Raw genomic sequence first — 22,500 nt, 5'->3', positions numbered from 1 at the left:
ACAGTGCAAACATTTCACTCGCATTTGTGAATAAAAATAGTCAAGTATGATCTCCATTTATAGTAAAATAAATGCTGCAGTAGCTGTTTTCAAAGTATTTCTGCCATTTTGTTTCATTGCTGGTAATTCATTTCACAAAGTCAAAGAGCTATGAATCCTATAATATAGCCTGTTCCACCTCGTGCTGCAGCGCTAGCTGGCTGGAAAAGTTGGTCTAATTCACTTGGAACTGAAGTGAGAATTTGTCCTTGTGTTTGTTGGCTATGTACATGGTTTTGTTCACCAGCCAGGTTGGTTTTCTATGTTGGAGGTTCAACCGCCAGGGAAGAGAAAACAGCTCTTCTACTGGTCAGACTCGGCTAACTGGGCTGACTAGACGCGCTACCACGTGACCTCCTGCCCTTAAAGGGGCAGGTCAACATTTTTGTCTCATCTGTTAAAATGTTGGTTAAAATGAAATTAAACAATATACCACGTTAGTTACAAAATAATATTTTGACTGGTAAAGAATAGTGAGTGGCTGGTAGATTTTTTTTATCTACCTGCCACAGTGGCTGGTGTACCAAAAAGTTAATTTTATGCCCGATCTTAGTATCGTAGTATCTTTCTATCATAGACGTAGTATCTTAGTTTCGTAAACGTAGTATCGTAGTATTGTAGACGTAGTATTGTAGACGTAGTATCGTGGTATCGTAGACGTAGTATCGTAGACATAGCATCGTGGTATCGTAGACGTAGTATCTTAGTATCGTAGACGTAGTATCGTAGACATAGCATCGTGGTATCGTAGACGTAGTATCTTAGTATCGTAGACGTAGTATCGTAGACATAGCATCGTGGTATCGTAGACGTAGTATCTTAGTATCGTAGACGTAGTATTGTAGACGTAGTATCGTGGTATCGTAGACGTAGTATCGTAGACATAGCATCGTGGTATCGTAGACGTAGTATCTTAGTATCGTAGACGTAGTATCGTAGACATAGCATCGTGGTATCGTAGACGTAGTATCTTAGTATCGTAGACGTAGTATCGTAGACATAGCATCGTGGTATCGTAGACGTAGTATCTTAGTATCGTAGACATAGTATCGTAGACATAGCATCGTGGTATCGTAGACGTAGTATCTTAGTATCGTAGACGTAGTATCGTAGACATAGCATCGTGGTATCGTAGACGTAGTATCTTAGTATCGTAGACGTAGTATCGTAGACATAGCATCGTGGTATTGTAGACGTAGTATCGTAGACGTAGTATCGTAGACGTAGCATCGTAGTATCTTAGTATCGTAGACGTAGCATCGTAGTATCGTAGACATAGTATCGTAGACGTAGCATCGCGGTATCGTAGACGTAGTATCTTAGTATCGTAGACGTAGTATCGTAGACATAGCATCGTGGTATCGTAGACGTAGTATCTTAGTATCGTAGACGTAGTATCGTAGACATAGCATCGTGGTATTGTAGACGTAGTATTGTAGACGTAGCATCGTGGTATCGTAGACGTAGTATCGTAGACGTAGTATTGTAGACGTAGCATCGTGGTATCGTAGACGTAGTATCGTAGACGTAGTATCGTAGTATCGTAGACGTAGTATTGTAGACGTAGCATCGTGGTATCGTAGCTGTAGTATTGTAGACGTAGCATCGTAGCATCGTAGACGTAGTATCGTAGACGTAGCATCGTAGTATCGTAGCTGTAGTATTGTAGACGTAGTATCGTAGCTGTAGTATTGTAGCCGTAGTATCGTAGCTGTAGTATTGTAGACGTAGTATCGTAGCTGTAGTATTGTAGCCGTAGTATCGTAGCTGTAGTATTGTAGACGTAGCATCGTAGTATCGTAGACGTAGTATCTTAGTATCGTAGACGTAGTATCGTAGCCGTAGCATCGTGGTATCGTAGCCGTAGCATCGTAGACGTAGTATCGTAGCATCGTAGCCGTAGCATCGTAGACGTAGCATCGTGGTATCGTAGCCGTAGCATCGTGGTATCGTAGCCGTAGCATCGTAGACGTAGTATCGTGACAACCCTAATCTGGTTGATGTAGTAGTGGAATAATGTTTATGATTGAGGTCATACTTATCACTCCACTGTCCTGTCTGTTAGGATTAGAGGTTAGGGTTAGAGGTTAGGGTATACTTATCACTCCACTGTCCTGTCTGTCAGGGTTAGAGGTTAGGGTTAGAGGTTAGGGTATACTTATCACTCCACTGTCCTGTCTGTCAGGGTTAGAGGTTAGGGTTAGAGGTTAGGGTATACTTATCACTCCACTGTCCTGTCTGTCAGGGTTAGAGGTTAGGGTTAGAGGTTAGGGTATACTTATCACTCCACTGTCCTGTCTGTTAGGATTAGAGGTTAGGGTTAGAGGTTAGGGTATACTTATCACTCCACTGTCCTGTCTGTTAGGGTTAGAGGTTAGGGTTAGAGGTTAGGGTATACTTATCACTCCACTGTCCTGTCTGTCAGGGTTAGAGGTTAGGGTTAGAGGTTAGGGTATACTTATCACTCCACTGTCCTGTCTGTTAGGTTAGAGGTTAGGGTTAGAGGTTAGGGTATACTTATCACTCCACTGTCCTGTCTGTCAGGGTTAGAGGTTAGGGTTAGAGGTTAGGGTATACTTATCACTCCACTGTCCTGTCTGTCAGGGTTAGAGGTTAGGGTTAGAGGTTAGGGTATACTTATCACTCCACTGTCCTGTCTGTTAGGATTAGAGGTTAGGGTTAGAGGTTAGGGTATACTTATCACTCCACTGTCCTGTCTGTCAGGGTTAGAGGTTAGGGTTAGAGGTTAGGGTATACTTATCACTCCACTGTCCTGTCTGTTAGGGTTAGAGGTTAGGGTATAGTGGTGGGCTAAATGAACTGGATCAAACCAGTGTTTTCTGTCTACAGGTACCTTGCAGAGTGGATGACGTATGGTTACCCCACGGCTAATGTCTGGCCGCTTGACATCAAACGCTTTGGCAACCTTCAGAGCAGCCGAACCTTCCTCCGACACAGAGTCATGGAGGTCATGCGTGAGTGGAGTACTGGCACACACACACACACACACACACACACACACACACACACACACACACACACACACACACAGAGTCATGGAGGTCATGCGTGAGTGGAGTACTGGCCACAGACACACACACACACACACACACACACACACACACACACACACACACACACACACACAGAGTCATGGAGGTCATGCGTGACTCCTTACCATAGAAATACACACAATGACAGTCACTGTTAGTAATGCACAGACTGAATGCTAAACTGAATACTGAACTGTTAGTAATGCACAGACTGAATGCTGAACTGTTAATAATGCACAGACTGAATGCTGAACTGTTAGTAATGCACAGACTGAATGTCACGTTCGTTCATAGACGGGTCAGACCAAGGTGCAGCGTGATATGCATACATGTTTATTATAACGAATAAACACAACGACAAAACAACAAACGAAACTAAACGAAACGTGAAGTCCAAGGTAGACACAAACAACATACCTCACACGGAACAAGATCCCACAACCCACTAGTGCCAATAGGCTACCTAAGTATGGTTCCCAATCAGAGACAACGAGCGACAGCTGCCTCTGATTGGGAACCACACCGGCCAACATAGATCTAGACATACTAGAACTACAACATAGAAATATACAACATAGAAACTACTCCTATAAGCGTCCCCTGAGTCAGGGCGTGACACTGAATACTGAACTGTTAGTAATGCACAGATTGAATGCTGAACTTCCTACTTTGCTCATATGGCTACACTCAAAATGGCCGCCAGTCCACCCATTACGTTAACATTGACTTGAATACGGATGTCCATGCTAGTAATTCTATTTCTGAGGTACTGACCACATGGTGAACACAGAGGTAGAGGCCAGGCTTGAGTGATGACTCAAAAGGTTATATGTCGTGTAACATGTGTCTGTCCCTCTCTCTGTGTCTGACTGTCTGTCCCTCTCTCTGTGTCTGACTGTCTGTCCCTCCCTCTGTGTCTGACTGTCTGTCCCTCCCTCTGTGTCTGACTGTCTGTCCCTCTCTCTGTGTCTGACTGTCTGTCCCTCCCTCTGTGTCTGACTGTCTGTCCCTCTCTCTGTGTCTGACTGTCTGTCCCTCTCTCTGTGTCTGACTGTCTGTCCCTCTCTCTGTGTCTGACTGTCTGTCCCTCCCTCTGTGTCTGACTGTCTGTCCCTCTCTCTGTGTCTGACTGTCTGTCCCTCCCTCTGTGTCTGACTGTCTGTCCCTCCCTCTGTGTCTGACTGTCTGTCCCTCTCTCTGTGTCTGACTGTCTGTCCCTCTCTCTGTGTCTGACTGTCTGTCCCTCTCTCTGTGTCTGACTGTCTGTCCCTCTCTCTGTGTCTGACTGTCTGTCCCTCTCTCTGTGTCTGACTGTCTGTCCCTCCCTCTGTGTCTGACTGTCTGTCCCTCTCTCTGTGTCTGACTGTCTGTCCTCTCTCTCGTGTCTGACTGTCTGTCCCTCTCTCTGTGTCTGACTGTCTGTCCCTCTCTCTGTGTCTGACTGTCTGTCCCTCTCTCTGTGTCTGACTGTCTGTCCCTCTCTCTGTGTCTGACTGTCTGTCCCTCTCTCTGTGTCTGACTGTCTGTCCCTCTCTCTGTGTCTGACTGTCTGTCCCTCTCTCTGTGTCTGACTGTCTGTCCCTCTCTCTGTGTCTGACTGTCTGTCCCTCTCTCTCTCTCTGTGTCTGACTGTCTGTCCCTCTCTCTGTGTCTGACTGTCTGTCCCTCTCTCTCTGTGTCTGACTGTCTGTCCCTCTCTCTCTCTGTGTCTGACTGTCTGTCCCTCTCTCTGTGTCTGACTGTCTGTCCCTCTCTCTGTGTCTGACTGTCTGTCCCTCTCTCTGTGTCTGACTGTCTGTCCCTCTCTCTCTCTCTCTGTGTCTGACTGTCTGTCCCTCTCTCTGTGTCTGACTGTCTGTCCCTCTCTCTGTGTCTGACTGTCTGTCCCTCTCTCTGTGTCTGACTGTCTGTCCCTCTCTCTGTGTCTGACTGTCTGTCCCTCTCTCTGTGTCTGACTGTCTGTCCCTCTCTCTGTGTCTGACTGTCTGTCCCTCTCTCTGTGTCTGACTGTCTGTCCCTCTCTCTGTGTCTGACTGTCTGTCCCTCTCTCTGTGTCTGACTGTCTGTCCCTCTCTCTGTGTCTGACTGTCTGTCCCTCTCTCTGTGTCTGACTGTCTGTCTCTCTCTCTGTGTCTGACTGTCTGTCCCTCTCTCTCTCTCTCTGTGTCTGACTGTCTGTCCCTCTCTCTGTGTCTGACTGTCTGTCCCTCTCTCTCTGTGTCTGACTGTCTGTCCCTCTCTCTCTCTCGTGTCTGACTGTCTGTCCCTCTCTCTCTCTCTCTGTGTCTGACTGTCTGTCCCTCTCTCTGTGTCTGACTGTCTGTCCCTCCCTCTGTGTCTGACTGTCTGTCCCTCTCTCTGTGTCTGACTGTCTGTCTCTCTCTCTGTGTCTGACTGTCTGTCCCTCCCTCTGTGTCTGACTGTCTGTCCCTCTCTCTCTGTGTCTGACTGTCTGTCCCTCTCTCTGTGTCTGACTGTCTGTCCCTCTCTCTGTGTCTGACTGTCTGTCCCTCTCTCTCTCTCTCTGTGTCTGACTGTCTGTCCCTCTCTCTGTGTCTGACTGTCTGTCCCTCTCTCTGTGTCTGACTGTCTGTCCCTCTCTCTGTGTCTGACTGTCTGTCCCTCTCTCTGTGTCTGACTGTCTGTCCCTCTCTCTGTGTCTGACTGTCTGTCCCTCTCTCTGTGTCTGACTGTCTGTCCTCTCTCTCTCCTGTGTCTGACTGTCTGTCCCTCTCTCTGTGTCTGACTGTCTGTCTCTCTCTCTGTGTCTGACTGTCTGTCCCTCTCTCTGTGTCTGACTGTCTGTCCCTCTCTCTGTGTCTGACTGTCTGTCTCTCTCTCTGTGTCTGACTGTCTGTCTCTCTCTCTGTGTCTGACTGTCTGTCCCTCTCTCTGTGTCTGACTGTCTGTCCCTCTCTCTCTCTGTGTCTGACTGTCTGTCCCTCTCTCTGTGTCTGACTGTCTGTCCCTCTCTCTGTGTCTGACTGTCTGTCCCTCTCTCTCTCTGTGTCTGACTGTCTGTCCCTCTCTCTCTGTGTCTGACTGTCTGTCCCTCCCTCTGTGTCTGACTGTCTGTCCCTCCCTCTCGTGTCTGACTGTCTGTCCCTCTCTCTCTGTGTCTGACTGTCTGTCCCTCTCTCTGTGTCTGACTGTCTGTCCCTCTCTCTGTGTCTGACTGTCTGTCCCTCTCTCTCTCTCTCTGTGTCTGACTGTCTGTCCCTCTCTCTGTGTCTGACTGTCTGTCCCTCTCTCTCTCTCTCTGTGTCTGACTGTCTGTCCCTCTCTCTGTGTCTGACTGTCTGTCCCTCCCTCTGTGTCTGACTGTCTGTCCCTCTCTCTGTGTCTGACTGTCTGTCCCTCTCTCTCTCTCTCTCTGTGTCTGACTGTCTGTCCCTCTCTCTGTGTCTGACTGTCTGTCCCTCCCTCTGTGTCTGACTGTCTGTCCCTCTCTCTGTGTCTGACTGTCTGTCCCTCCCTCTGTGTCTGACTGTCTGTCCCTCTCTCTCTCTGTGTCTGACTGTCTGTCCCTCTCTCTCTCTCTCTGTGTCTGACTGTCTGTCTCTCCCTCTGTGTCTGACTGTCTGTCCCTCTCTCTGTGTCTGACTGTCTGTCCCTCTCTCTGTGTCTGACTGTCTGTCTCTCTCTCTCTGTGTCTGACTGTCTGTCCCTCTCTCTCTGTGTCTGACTGTCTGTCCCTCTCTCTCTCTCTCTCTGTGTCTGACTGTCTGTCCCTCTCTCTGTGTCTGACTGTCTGTCCCTCCCTCTGTGTCTGACTGTCTGTCCCTCTCTCTGTGTCTGACTGTCTGTCCCTCTCTCTGTGTCTGACTGTCTGTCCCTCTCTCTGTGTCTGACTGTCTGTCCCTCTCTCTGTGTCTGACTGTCTGTCCCTCTCTCTTCTCTGTGTCTGACTGTCTGTCCTCTCTGTGCTGACTGTCTGTCCCTCTCTCGGTGTCTGACTGTCTGTCCCTCTCTCTCTCTCTCTGTGTCTGACTGTCTGTCCCTCCCTCTGTGTCTGACTGTCTGTCCCTCCCTCTGTGTCTGACTGTCTGTCCCTCTCTCTGTGTCTGACTGTCTGTCCCTCTCTCTGTGTCTGACTGTCTGTCCCTCCCTCTGTGTCTGACTGTCTGTCCCTCTCTCTCTGTGTCTGACTGTCTGTCCCTCTCTCTCTCTCTCTGTGTCTGACTGTCTGTCCCTCCCTCTGTGTCTGACTGTCTGTCCCTCTCTCTGTGTCTGACTGTCTGTCCCTCCCTCTGTGTCTGACTGTCTGTCCCTCTCTCTCTCTCTCTGTGTCTGACTGTCTGTCCCTCTCTCTCTCTCTCTGTGTCTGACTGTCTGTCCCTCCCTCTGTGTCTGACTGTCTGTCCCTCTCTCTGTGTCTGACTGTCTGTCCCTCTCTCTGTGTCTGACTGTCTGTCCCTCTCTCTGTGTCTGACTGTCTGTCCCTCTCTCTCTCTCTCGTGTCTGACTGTCTGTCCCTCCCTCTGTGTCTGACTGTCTGTCCCTCTCTCTTGTGTCTGACTGTCTGTCCTCTCTCTCTCTGTGTCTGACTGTCTGTCCCTCTCTCTGTGTCTGACTGTCTGTCCCTCTCTCTCCCTCTGTGTCTGACTGTCTGTCTCTCTCTCTGTGTCTGACTGTCTGTCCCTCTCTCTGTGTCTGACTGTCTGTCCCTCTTCTCTCTCTCGGTGTCTGACTGTCTGTCCTCTCTCTCTCTCTCTGTGTCTGACTGTCTGTCCCTCCCTCTGTGTCTGACTGTCTGTCCCTCTCTCTCTCGTGTCTGACTGTCTGTCCCTCTCTCTCTGTGTCTGACTGTCTGTCCCTCTCTCTCTCTCTCTGTGTCTGACTGTCTGTCCCTCCCTCTGTGTCTGACTGTCTGTCCTCTCTCTCTCTGTGTCTGACTGTCTGTCCCTCCCTCTGTGTCTGACTGTCTGTCCCTCTCTCTGTGTCTGACTGTCTCTCTCTGTGTCTGACTGTCTGTCCCTCTCTCTGTGTCTGACTGTCTGTCCCTCTCTCTCTGTGTCTGACTGTCTGTCCCTCTCTCTCGGTGTCTGACTGTCTGTCCCTCTCTCTGTGTCTGACTGTCTGTCCCTCTCTCTCTCTCTCTGTGTCTGACTGTCTGTCCCTCTCTCTGTGTCTGACTGTCTGTCCCTCTCTCTCTCTCTGTGTCTGACTGTCTGTCTCTCTCTCTGTGTCTGACTGTCTGTCCCTCTCTCTGTGTCTGACTGTCTGTCCCTCTCTCTCTCTCTGGTGTCTGACTGTCTGTCCCTCTCTCTCTCTGTGTCTGACTGTCTGTCCCTCTCTCTCTCTCTGTGTCTGACTGTCTGTCTCTCTCTCTGTGTCTGACTGTCTGTCCCTCTCTCTCTCTGTGTCTGACTGTCTGTCCCTCTCTCTGTGTCTGACTGTCTGTCTCTCTCTCTGTGTCTGACTGTCTGTCCCTCTCTCTGTGTCTGACTGTCTGTCTCTCTCTCTGTGTCTGACTGTCTGTCCCTCCCTCTGTGTCTGACTGTCTGTCCCTCTCTCTCTCTCTCTGTGTCTGACTGTCTGTCCCTCTCTCTCTCTCTGTGTCTGACTGTCTGTCCCTCTCTCTGTGTCTGACTGTCTGTCCCTCTCTCTCTCTCTGTGTCTGACTGTCTGTCCCTCTCTCTCTCTCTGTGTCTGACTGTCTGTCCCTCCCTCTGTGTCTGACTGTCTGTCCCTCTCTCTGTGTCTGACTGTCTGTCTCTCTCTCTCTGTGTCTGACTGTCTGTCCCTCTCTCTGTGTCTGACTGTCTGTCCCTCTCTCTCTCTCTCTGTGTCTGACTGTCTGTCCCTCTCTCTGTGTCTGACTGTCTGTCCCTCTCTCTCTCTCTGTGTCTGACTGTCTGTCCCTCTCTCTCTCTGTGTCTGACTGTCTGTCTCTCTCTCTGTGTCTGACTGTCTGTCCCTCTCTCTGTGTCTGACTGTCTGTCTCTCTCTCTGTGTCTGACTGTCTGTCCCTCTCTCTGTGTCTGACTGTCTGTCTCTCTCTCTCTCTGTGTCTGACTGTCTGTCCCTCTCTCTCGTGTCTGACTGTCTGTCCCTCTCTCTGTGTCTGACTGTCTGTCCCTCTCTCTGTGTCTGACTGTCTGTCCCTCTCTCTGTGTCTGACTGTCTGTCCCTCTCTCTGTGTCTGACTGTCTGTCCCTCTCTCTCTGTGTCTGACTGTCTGTCCCTCTCTCTGTGTCTGACTGTCTGTCCCTCTCTCTGTGTCTGACTGTCTGTCTCTCTCTCTGTGTCTGACTGTCTGTCCCTCTCTCTCTCTCTCTCTGTGTCTGACTGTCTGTCCCTCTCTCTGTGTCTGACTGTCTGTCCCTCTCTCTGTGTCTGACTGTCTGTCTCTCTCTCTGTGTCTGACTGTCTGTCCCTCCCTCTGTGTCTGACTGTCTGTCCCTCTCTCTCTCGGTGTCTGACTGTCTGTCCCTCTCTCTCTCTCTGTGTCTGACTGTCTGTCCCTCTCTCTTTCTCTCTCTGTGTCTGACTGTCTGTCCCTCTCTCTGTGTCTGACTGTCTGTCCCTCCCTCTGTGTCTGACTGTCTGTCCCTCTCTCTCCTCTGTGTCTGACTGTCTGTCCCTCTCTCTGTGTCTGACTGTCTGTCCCTCCCTCTGTGTCTGACTGTCTGTCCCTCTCTCTGTGTCTGACTGTCTGTCCCTCTCTCTGTGTCTGACTGTCTGTCCCTCTCTCTCTCTCTCGGTGTCTGACTGTCTGTCCCTCTCTCTCTCGGTGTCTGACTGTCTGTCTCTCTCTCTCTCTCTGTGTCTGACTGTCTGTCCCTCTCTCTCTCTCTCGGTGTCTGACTGTCTGTCCCTCTCTCTCTCTCTCGGTGTCTGACTGTCTGTCCCTCTCTCTCTCTCTCGGTGTCTGACTGTCTGTCTCTCTCTCTCTCCCTCTGTGTCTGACTGTCTGTCCCTCTCTCTGTGTCTGACTGTCTGTCCCTCTCTCTCTCTCGGTGTCTGACTGTCTGTCCCTCCCCAGCCCTGCTGTATAACCTGAAGGTTCCTCGTTGGGACTTCCAGACAGGCCGACAGCTGAGGACCTCTCCCCTGTACGACCGTCTTGACACACAGGGAGCCAGATGGATGGAGAAACACGGCTTTGAGAGGGCCAAGTACTTCGTCCCTGCAGGGAAGGGTGAGGCGGCATTACACAGAGACACACACACACACACACACACACACACACGGCATACACAGAGACACACACACACACACACACAGCTCCCGTACAAATGTTCATTTCCCAATGCTTCTGTCTATCAGAGCTAAACCATACCATGTTGTTCCTCTGTTCTCAGACCTGCTGTCTCTTAGCACTGTGTCTGTCTGTTAGAGTTAAACAGCTATCTCATCTGTTCTCAGACCTGCTGTCTCTTAGCACTGGGTCTGTCTGTTAAACAGTTATCTCATCTGTTCTCAGACCTGCTGTCTCTTAGCACTGTGTCTGTCTGTCAGAGTTAAACAGTTATCTCATCTGTTCTCAGACCTGCTGTCTCTGGATGCCAGTAAGACGTTCTATAAGCCTGACTGGTTTGACATCGTGGGGGCGGAGGTGAAGTGCTGCAAGGAGGCCGTCTGTGTCATCGACATGTCCTCCTTCACCAAGTTTGAGCTCACTGTGAGTGACCCCTGGGAGGAGAGGGGAGGAGGAGAGGAGAGGAGAGGAGAAGAGAAGGGAGGGGAGAGGAAGAGGGAGAGGGAGAGGGGAGGGGAGGGGAGAGGAGAGGAGAGGGGTATCGTGTTATCATCTTCCTCATATGATGCACTGACCGCTAGACCCACAGAAGGAAATAGAAAACTGAATGTTTGTATAATGTGAATGACATTATCTCTATGGCCACCCCAGGTCACATGACATTATCTCCATGGCCACCCCAGGTCACATGACATTATCTCTATGGCCACCCCAGGTCACATGACATTATCTCCATGGCCACCCCAGGTCACATGACATTATCTCCATGGCCACCCCAGGTCACATGACATTATCTCCATGGCCACCCCAGGTCACATGACATTATCTCTATGGTCACCCCAGGTCACATGACATTATCTCCATGGCCACCCCAGGTCACATGACATTATCTCCATGGCCACCCCAGGTCACAACCTTTCTTTCTGTGCCAGTCTACAGATGAGCAGGCGTTGGAGCTGCTACAGCACCTGTGTGCCAATGACCTAGATGTGCCAGTGGGTCACATCGTTCATACGGGCATGCTGAACGAGAGGGGCGGATATGAGAACGACTGCAGCGTGGTCAGAGTCAAGAAGAACAGGTGAGAGCTTAGCCATTAACAAGAACGACTGCAGCGTGGTCAGAGTCCAGAAGAACAGGTGAGAGCTAAGCCATTAACAAGAACGACTGCAGCGTGGTCAGAGTCAAGAAGAACAGGTGAGAGCTAAGCCATTAACAAGAACGACTGCAGCGTGGTCAGAGTCCAGAAGAACAGGTGAGAGCTAAGCCATTAACAAGAACGACTGCAGCGTGGTCAGAGTCCAGAAGAACAGGTGAGAGCTAAGCCATTAACAAGAACGACTGCAGTGTGGTCAGTCAAGACGAACAGGTGAGAGCTTAGCCATTAACAAGAACGACTGCAGCGTGGTCAGTCAAGACGAACAGGTGAGAGCTAAGCCATTAACAAGAACGACTGCAGCGTGGTCAGAGTCCAGAAGAACAGGTGAGAGCTAAGCCATTAACAAGAACGACTGCAGCGTGGTCAGTCAAGACGAACAGGTGAGAGCTTAGCCATTAACAAGAACGACTGCAGCGTGGTCAGTCAAGACGAACAGGTGAGAGCTTAGCCATTAACAAGAACGACTGCAGCGTGGTCAGTCAAGACGAACAGGTGAGAGCTTAGCCATTAACAAGAATGGAAGGGAAGAGGGGAGTACATTCACCAGTTCATAACTCCACATGGGATAACTCCACATGGGATAACTCCACATGGGATAACTCCACATGGGATAACTCCACATGGGATAACTCCACATGGGATAACTCCACATGGGATAACTCCACATGACGCAAGACAATGGCTGGGGAGGCGACGGGTTAGTTCCTCATCTAAATGTTTTTCTCTCTTTCTCGCTCCCCCTCTCTCTCCTTCTATCCCTCTCTCTCTCTCACTCCTTCTCTCCCTTTCTCTCTCTATCCTTCTCTCCCTTTCTCTATCTCTCTCTACCTCTCTCTCGCTCTGTCTCTCTGTCTCTTTGTCTCTCTCTCTCTCTCTCTCTCTCTCACTTTGTCTCTCTCACTCTCCCGGTCTCTCTCTCGCTCTGTCTCCCTCTCGCTCTGTCTCTCTCTCTCTCTCTCTCTCTCTCTCTCTCTCTCTCTCTCTCTCTCTCTCTCTCTAGCTTCTTCATCATCTCTCCTACGGATCAACAGGTCCACTGCTGGTCGTGGTTGAAGAAGCACATGCCCAACGACCCACAGCTCCACCTAGAGGATGTCAGCTGGAAGTACACAGGTGAGAACTATAACTGCAGGCCTCTGTCTTTCCCTCTACAGTGGAATGTTAAACAATGATGCAGAGAGCTATTCAAAGGTCAAGTAGGGGGTTCTTACAGTGCCTTGCTAAAGTATTCATCCCCCTTGGCGTTTTCCCTATTTTGTTGCATTACAACCTGTAATTTAAATGGATCTTTATTTGGATTTTATGTTATGGTGAAATGAAAAAAATGAAATTAAATGAAAAAAATAACTTGTTTCAAAAAATTCTATAAAATCAATTACGGAAATGTGCTGCGTGCATATGTATTCATCCCCTTTGCTATGAAGCCCCTAAATAAGATCTGGTGCAACCAATTATCCTCAGAAGTCACAAAATTAGTTAAATAAAGTCCACCTGTGTGCAATCTAAGTGTCACATGATCTCAGTATACATACACCTGTTCTGAAAGGCCCCAGAGTCTGCAACACCACTAATCCCATGGAGCACCATTAAATCCATTATAAAAAAATGGAAAGAATATGGCACCACAACAAACCTGCCAAGAGAGGGCCGCCCACCAAAACTCACAGACCAGGCAAGGAGGGCATTAATCAGAGAGGCAACAAAGAGACCAAAGATAACCCTGAAGGAACGACAAAGCTCCACAGTGGAGATTGGAATATCTGTCCATAGGACCACTTTAAGCCGTACACTCTGCAGAGATGGGCTTTATGGAAGAGTGGCCAGAAAAAAAGCAATTGCTTAAAGAAAAAAATAAGCAAACACGTTTGGTGTTCGCCAAAAGCCATGTGGGAGACTCCCCAAACATATGGAAGAAGGTACTCTGGTCAGATGAGACTAAAATTTTGCTTTTTGGCCATCAAGGAAAACGCTATGCCTGGCGCAAACTCAACACCTCATCATCCCGAGAACACCATCCCCACTGTGAAGCATGGTGGTGGCAGCATCCTGCTGTGGGGATGTTTTTCATCGGCAGGGACTGGGAAACTGATCAGAATTGAAGGAATGATGGATGGCGCTAAATACAGGGAAATTCTTGAGGGAAACCTGTTTCAGTCTTCCAGAGATTTCACACTGGGACAGAGGTTCACCTTCCAGCAGGACAATGACCCTAAGCATACTGCTAAAGCAACACTCAAGTGGTTCAAGGGGAAACATTTAAATGTCTTGGAATGGCCTAGTCAAAGCCCATACCTCAATCCAATTGAGAGTCTGTGGTATGACTTAAAGATTGCTGTACACCAGCGGAACCCATCCAACTAGAAGGAGCTGGAGCAGTTTTGCCTTGAAGAATGGGCAAAAATCCCAGTGGCTAGATGTGCCAGGCTTATAGAGACATACCCCAAGAGACTTGCAGCTGTAATTGCTGCAAAAGGTGGATCTACAAAGTATTGACTTTGTGGGGGTGAATAGTTATGCATGCTCAAGTTTTCTGTTCTTTGGTCTTATTTCTTGTTTGTTTCACAAAAAAAATTATTTTGCATCTTCAAAGTGGTAGGCATGTTGTGCACATCAAATGATACAAACCCCCCCAAAAAATCAATTTTAATTCCAGGTTGTAAGGCAACAAAATAGGAAAAATGCCAAAGGGGGTGAATACTTTCGCAAGGCACTGTATATTTGTCCTGTTTCACTGCATGTACAAGTGGGTAACCTGTATGAAATGGGTTTTTTGCCTATCCCAACTCCTTGGGGTCACGGCCAGGGATCAGCCCTGTTGACTTGATGAGGGTCACGGCCAGGGATCAGCCCTGTTGACTTGATGAGTCTCAATTCTACACAATGCATTTCTGTTCTGAACCCCTGTCCCCGCCTCCCTTCTACAGCGCTGAATCTTATTGGTCCACGGGCAATGGACGTCCTAGGAGAACTATCGTATGTCTCCATGACTCCCGAACACTTCCCGTCCCTCTTCTGTAAGGTGAGGAACCTGTCCATCTGTAGAACGTTATGGAATAGTGAAGTGGACCCATCTCACCAGGAGGCTGAAGGGTGTGTGTGTGTGTGTGTGTGTGTGTGTGTGTTTCTGAGCCCAGTGTGTGTGTTTCTGATCCCAGTGTGTGTGTGTGTGTGTGTGTGTGTGTGTGTGTGTTGTTTCTGAGCCCTGTGTGTGTGTGTGTTTCTGAGCCGTGTGTGTGTGTGTGTGTGTGTTTCTGAGCCCAGTGTGTGTGTAGTGTGTTTCTGTTTCTGACCCTTGTGTGTGTGCCTACAGGAGATGAGTGTGGGCTATGCCAACGGGATCAGAGTAATGAGTATGACCCATACAGGAGAGCCAGGCTTCATGCTTTATATCCCTATAGAGGTGAGTTATACACTAAAGCAATAAGGCACGAGGGGGTGTGGTATATGGCCAATATACCACGGCTAAGGGCTGTTCTATCGCACGACGCAACACGGACTTCCTGGATACAGCCATTAGCCGTGATATATTGGCCATATACCACCAACCCCGAGGTGCTTTATTGCTGTTATAAACTGGTTACCAACGTAGTTAGAACAGTACAAATAAATGTTTGTCATACCCGTGGTATACGGTCTGATATACCACGGCTGTCAGCCAATCAGCATTCAGGGCTGGACCCACCCAGTTTATAATACTGGTTATACACTTCTAGACTATTATACACTACTAGACTATTATACACTACTAGACTACTATACACTACTAGACTACTATACACTACTAGACTATTATACACTACTAGACTATTATACACTACTAGACTACTATACACTACTAGACTATTATACACTACTAGACTATTATACACTACTAGACTATTATACACTACTAGACTATTATACACTACTAGACTACTATACACTACTAGACTACTATACACTACTAGACTACTATACACTACTAGACTATTATACACTACTAGACTACTATACACTACTAGACTACTATACACTACTAGACTATTATACACTTCTAGACTATTATACACTACTAGACTATTATACACTACTAGACTACTATACACTACTAGACTACTATACACTACTAGACTATTATACACTACTAGACTACTATACACTACTAGACTACTATACACTACTAGACTACTATACACTACTAGACTACTATACACTACTAGACTATTATACACTACTAGACTACTATACACTACTAGACTATTATACACTACTAGACTATTATACACTACTAGACTACTATACACTACTAGACTATTATACACTACTAGACTACTATACACTACTAGACTACTATACACTACTAGACTACTATACACTACTAGACTACTATACACTACTAGACTATTATACACTACTAGACTACTATACACTACTAGACTACTATACACTACTAGACTACTATACACTACTAGACTACTATACACTACTAGACTACTATACACTACTAGACTATTATACACTACTAGACTACTATACACTACTAGACTACTATACTAGACTACTATACACTACTAGACTATTATACACTACTAGACTACTATACACTACTAGACTATTATACACTACTAGACTACTATACACTACTAGACTATTATACACTACTAGACTACTATACACTACTAGACTATTATACACTACTAGACTACTATACACTACTAGACTATTATACACTACTAGACTACTATACACTACTAGACTACTATACACTACTAGACTATTATACACTACTAGACTATTATACACTACTAGACTATTATACACTACTAGACTATTATACACTACTAGACTATTATACACTACTAGACTATTATACACTACTAGACTACTATACACTACTAGACTATTATACACTACTAGACTATTATACACTACTAGACTATTATACACTACTAGACTATTATACACTACTAGACTATTATACACTACTAGACTATTATACACTACTAGACTATTATACACTACTAGACTACTATACACTACTAGACTATTATACACTACTAGACTATTATACACTACTAGACTATTATACACTACTAGACTATTATACACTACTAGACTATTATACACTACTAGACTATTATACACTACTAGACTACTATACACTACTAGACTATTATACACTACTAGACTATTATACACTACTAGACTATTATACACTACTAGACTATTATACACTACTAGACTACTATACACTACTAGACTACTATACACTACTAGACTATTATACACTACTAGACTATTATACACTACTAGACTATTATACACTACTAGACTACTATACACTACTAGACTACTATACACTACTAGACTACTATACACTACTAGACTACTATACACTACTAGACTACTATACACTACTAGACTATTATACACTACTAGACTATTATACACTACTAGACTATTATACACTACTAGACTATTATACACTACTAGACTATTATACACTACTAGACTATTATACACTACTAGACTACTATACACTACTAGACTATTATACACTGCAAGACTACTATACACTACTAGACTACTATAGACTACTAGACTACTATACACTACTAGACTATTATACACTACTAGACTATTATACACTACTAGACTACTATACACTACTAGACTATTATACACTACTAGACTATTATACACTACTAGACTATTATACACTACTAGACTACTATACACTACTAGACTACTATACACTACTAGACTATTATACACTACTAGACTATTATACACTACTAGACTACTATACACTACTAGACTACTATACACTACTAGACTATTATACACTACTAGACTATTATACACTACTAGACTATTATACACTACTAGACTACTATACACTACTAGACTATTATACACTACTAGACTACTATACACTACTAGACTATTATACACTACTAGACTATTATACACTACTAGACTATTATACACTACTAGACTATTATACACTTCTAGACTACTATACACTACTAGACTATTATACACTTCTAGACTACTATACACTACTAGACTATTATACACTACTAGACTACTATACACTTCTAGACTATTATACACTACTAGACTATTATACACTACTAGACTATTATACACTACTAGACTATTATACACTACTAGACTACTATACACTACTAGACTACTATACACTACTAGACTACTATACACTACTAGACTACTATACACTACTAGACTACTATACACTACTAGACTACTATACACTACTAGACTATTATACACTACTAGACTACTATACACTACTAGACTATTATACACTACTAGACTATTATACACTACTAGACTATTATACACTACTAGACTATTATACACTACTAGACTACTATACACTACTAGACTACTATACACTACTAGACTACTATACACTACTAGACTACTATACACTACTAGACTATTATACACTACTAGACTACTATACACTACTAGACTACTATACACTACTAGACTATACACTACTAGACTATTATACACTACTAGACTACTATACACTACTAGACTATTATACACTACTAGACTACTATACACTACTAGACTATTATACACTACTAGACTACTATACACTACTAGACTACTATACACTACTAGACTACTATACACTACTAGACTATTATACACTACTAGACTACTATACACTACTAGACTACTATACACTACTAGACTACTATACACTACTAGACTATTATACACTACTAGACTACTATACACTACTAGACTACTATACACTACTAGACTACTATACACTACTAGACTACTATACACTACTAGACTACTATACACTACTAGACTACTATACACTACTAGACTATTATACACTACTAGACTATTATACACTACTAGACTACTATACACTACTAGACTATTATACACTACTAGACTACTATACACTACTAGACTATTATACACTACTAGACTACTATACACTACTAGACTATTATACACTACTAGACTATTATACACTACTAGACTATTATACACTACTAGACTATTATACACTACTAGACTATTATACACTACTAGACTACTATACACTACTAGACTACTATACACTACTAGACTATTATACACTACTAGACTACTATACACTACTAGACTATTATACACTACTAGACTACTATACACTACTAGACTACTATACACTACTAGACTATTATACACTACTAGACTATTATACACTACTAGACTACTATACACTACTAGACTACTATACACTACTAGACTATTATACACTACTAGACTACTATACACTACTAGACTACTATACACTACTAGACTATTATACACTACTAGACTACTATACACTACTAGACTACTATACACTACTAGACTACTATACACTACTAGACTATTATACACTACTAGACTATTATACACTACTAGACTATTATACACTACTAGACTATTATACACTACTAGACTACTATACACTACTAGACTACTATACACTACTAGACTACTATACACTACTAGACTACTATACACTACTAGACTATTATACACTACTAGACTATTATACACTACTAGACTACTATACACTACTAGACTACTATACACTACTAGACTACTATACACTACTAGACTATTATACACTACTAGACTATTATACACTACTAGACTACTATACACTACTAGACTATTATACACTACTAGACTACTATACACTACTAGACTATTATACACTACTAGACTATTATACACTACTAGACTATTATACACTACTAGACTATTATACACTACTAGACTATTATACACTACTAGACTATTATACACTACTAGACTACTATACACTACTAGACTACTATACACTACTAGACTACTATACACTACTAGACTAATATACACTACTAGACTATTATACACTACTAGACTATTATACACTACTAGACTACTATACACTACTAGACTACTATACACTACTAGACTATTATACACTACTAGACTACTATACACTACTAGACTACTATACACTACTAGACTATTATACACTACTAGACTACTATACACTACTAGACTACTATACACTACTAGACTACTATACACTACTAGACTACTATACACTACTAGACTACTATACACTACTAGACTATTATACACTACTAGACTACTATACACTACTAGACTACTATACACTACTAGACTACTATACACTACTAGACTACTATACACTACTAGACTATTATACACTACTAGACTATTATACACTACTAGACTACTATACACTACTAGACTATTATACACTACTAGACTATTATACACTACTAGACTACTATACACTACTAGACTACTATACACTACTAGACTACTATACACTACTAGACTATTATACACTACTAGACTATTATACACTACTAGACTATTATACACTACTAGACTACTATACACTACTAGACTATTATACACTACTAGACTACTATACACTACTAGACTATTATACACTACTAGACTACTATACACTACTAGACTATTATACACTACTAGACTATTATACACTACTAGACTACTATACACTACTAGACTATTATACACTACTAGACTACTATACACTACTAGACTATTATACACTACTAGACTACTATACACTACTAGACTACTATACACTACTAGACTACTATACACTACTAGACTACTATACACTACTAGACTACTATACACTACTAGACTACTATACACTACTAGACTACTATACACTACTAGACTACTATACACTACTAGACTACTATACACTACTAGACTACTATACACTACTAGACTATTATACACTACTAGACTATTATACACTACTAGACTATTATACACTACTAGACTACTATACACTACTAGACTATTATACACTACTAGACTATTATACACTACTAGACTACTATACACTACTAGACTACTATACACTACTATACACTACTAGACTACTATACACTACTATACACTACTAGACTATTATACACTACTAGACTATTATACACTACTAGACTATTATACACTACTAGACTATTATACACTACTAGACTACTATACACTACTATACACTACTAGACTATTATACACTACTAGACTACTATACACTACTAGACTATTATACACTACTAGACTACTATACACTACTAGACTACTATACACTACTAGACTACTATACACTACTAGACTACTATACACTACTAGACTACTATACACTACTAGACTATTATACACTACTAGACTATTATACACTACTAGACTACTATACACTACTAGACTATTATACACTACTAGACTACTATACACTACTAGACTATTATACACTACTAGACTATTATACACTACTAGACTACTATACACTACTAGACTATTATACACTACGAGACTATTATACACTAGTATACACTACTAGACTATTATACACTAGTATACACTACTAGACTACTATACACTACTAGACTATTATACACTACTAGACTATTATATACTACTAGACTACTATACACTACTAGACTACTATACACTACTAGACTATTATACACTACTAGACTATTATACACTAGTATACACTACTAGACTACTATACACTACTAGACTATTATACACTACTAGACTATTATACACTACTAGACTATTATACACTACTAGACTACTATACACTACTAGACTACTATACACTACTAGACTATTATACACTAGTATACACTACTAGACTACTATACACTACTAGACTATTATACACTACTAGACTATTATATACTACTAGACTACTATACACTACTAGACTATTATACACTACTAGACTACTATACACTACTAGACTATTATACACTACTAGACTACTATACACTACTAGACTACTATACACTACTAGACTATTATACACTACTAGACTATTATACACTACTAGACTACTATACACTACTAGACTACTATACACTACTAGACTATTATACACTAGTATACACTACTAGACTACTATACACTACTAGACTATTATACACTACTAGACTATTATATACTACTAGACTACTATACACTACTAGACTATTATACACTACTAGACTACTATACACTACTAGACTACTATACACTACTAGACTACTATACACTACTAGACTACTATACACTACTATACACTACTAGACTATTATACACTACTAGACTATTATACACTACTAGACTATTATACACTACTAGACTATTATACACTACTAGACTACTATACACTACTATACACTACTAGACTATTATACACTACTAGACTACTATACACTACTAGACTACTATACACTACTAGACTACTATACACTACTAGACTACTATACACTACTAGACTACTATACACTACTAGACTACTATACACTACTAGACTACTATACACTACTAGACTACTATACACTACTAGACTATTATACTACTAGACTATTATACACTACTAGACTACTATACACTACTAGACTACTATACACTACTAGACTATTATACACTACTAGACTACTATACACTACTAGACTATTATACACTACTAGACTATTATACACTACTAGACTACTATACACTACTAGACTACTATACACTACTAGACTACTATACACTACTAGACTATTATACACTACTAGACTACTATACACTACTAGACTATTATACACTACTAGACTATTATACACTACTAGACTACTATACACTACTAGACTATTATACACTACTAGACTATTATACACTACTAGACTATTATACACTACTAGACTATTATACACTACTAGACTATTATACACTACTAGACTACTATACACTACTAGACTATTATACACTACTAGACTATTATACACTACTAGACTACTATACACTACTAGACTATTATACACTAGTATACACTACTAGACTACTATACACTACTAGACTATTATACACTACTAGACTACTATACACTACTAGACTATTATACACTACTAGACTATTATACACTACTAGACTATTATACACTACTAGACTACTATACACTACTAGACTACTATACACTACTAGACTATTATACACTA

General features: G+C 43.0%; 1 protein-coding gene across 3 annotated transcripts in view; it reads left to right on the top strand.

Annotated features, from left to right (window-relative positions):
• pdpr (pyruvate dehydrogenase phosphatase regulatory subunit) overlaps window positions 1–22,500 on the top strand; it is a 67,905-nt gene that overhangs the window by 42,188 nt on the left and 3,217 nt on the right. For all 3 annotated transcript variants that reach the window (XM_045214010.1, XM_045214011.1, XM_045214012.1), the window contains 7 exons: window positions 2,890–3,014; window positions 10,081–10,236; window positions 10,586–10,719; window positions 11,229–11,377; window positions 12,456–12,568; window positions 14,380–14,474; window positions 14,766–14,855. In XM_045214010.1, coding sequence (XP_045069945.1) covers window positions 2,890–3,014; window positions 10,081–10,236; window positions 10,586–10,719; window positions 11,229–11,377; window positions 12,456–12,568; window positions 14,380–14,474; window positions 14,766–14,855 — 862 coding nt within the window. The remainder of the gene's footprint in view (window positions 1–2,889; window positions 3,015–10,080; window positions 10,237–10,585; window positions 10,720–11,228; window positions 11,378–12,455; window positions 12,569–14,379; window positions 14,475–14,765; window positions 14,856–22,500) is intronic.

Source organism: Coregonus clupeaformis, unplaced genomic scaffold, assembly GCF_020615455.1.
Source record: "Coregonus clupeaformis isolate EN_2021a unplaced genomic scaffold, ASM2061545v1 scaf0181, whole genome shotgun sequence".
Lineage (NCBI taxonomy): Eukaryota > Metazoa > Chordata > Actinopteri > Salmoniformes > Salmonidae > Coregonus > Coregonus clupeaformis.
Note: the sequence above shows the minus strand (reverse complement) of the source record. Positions and strands in the feature narration are given on the sequence as shown.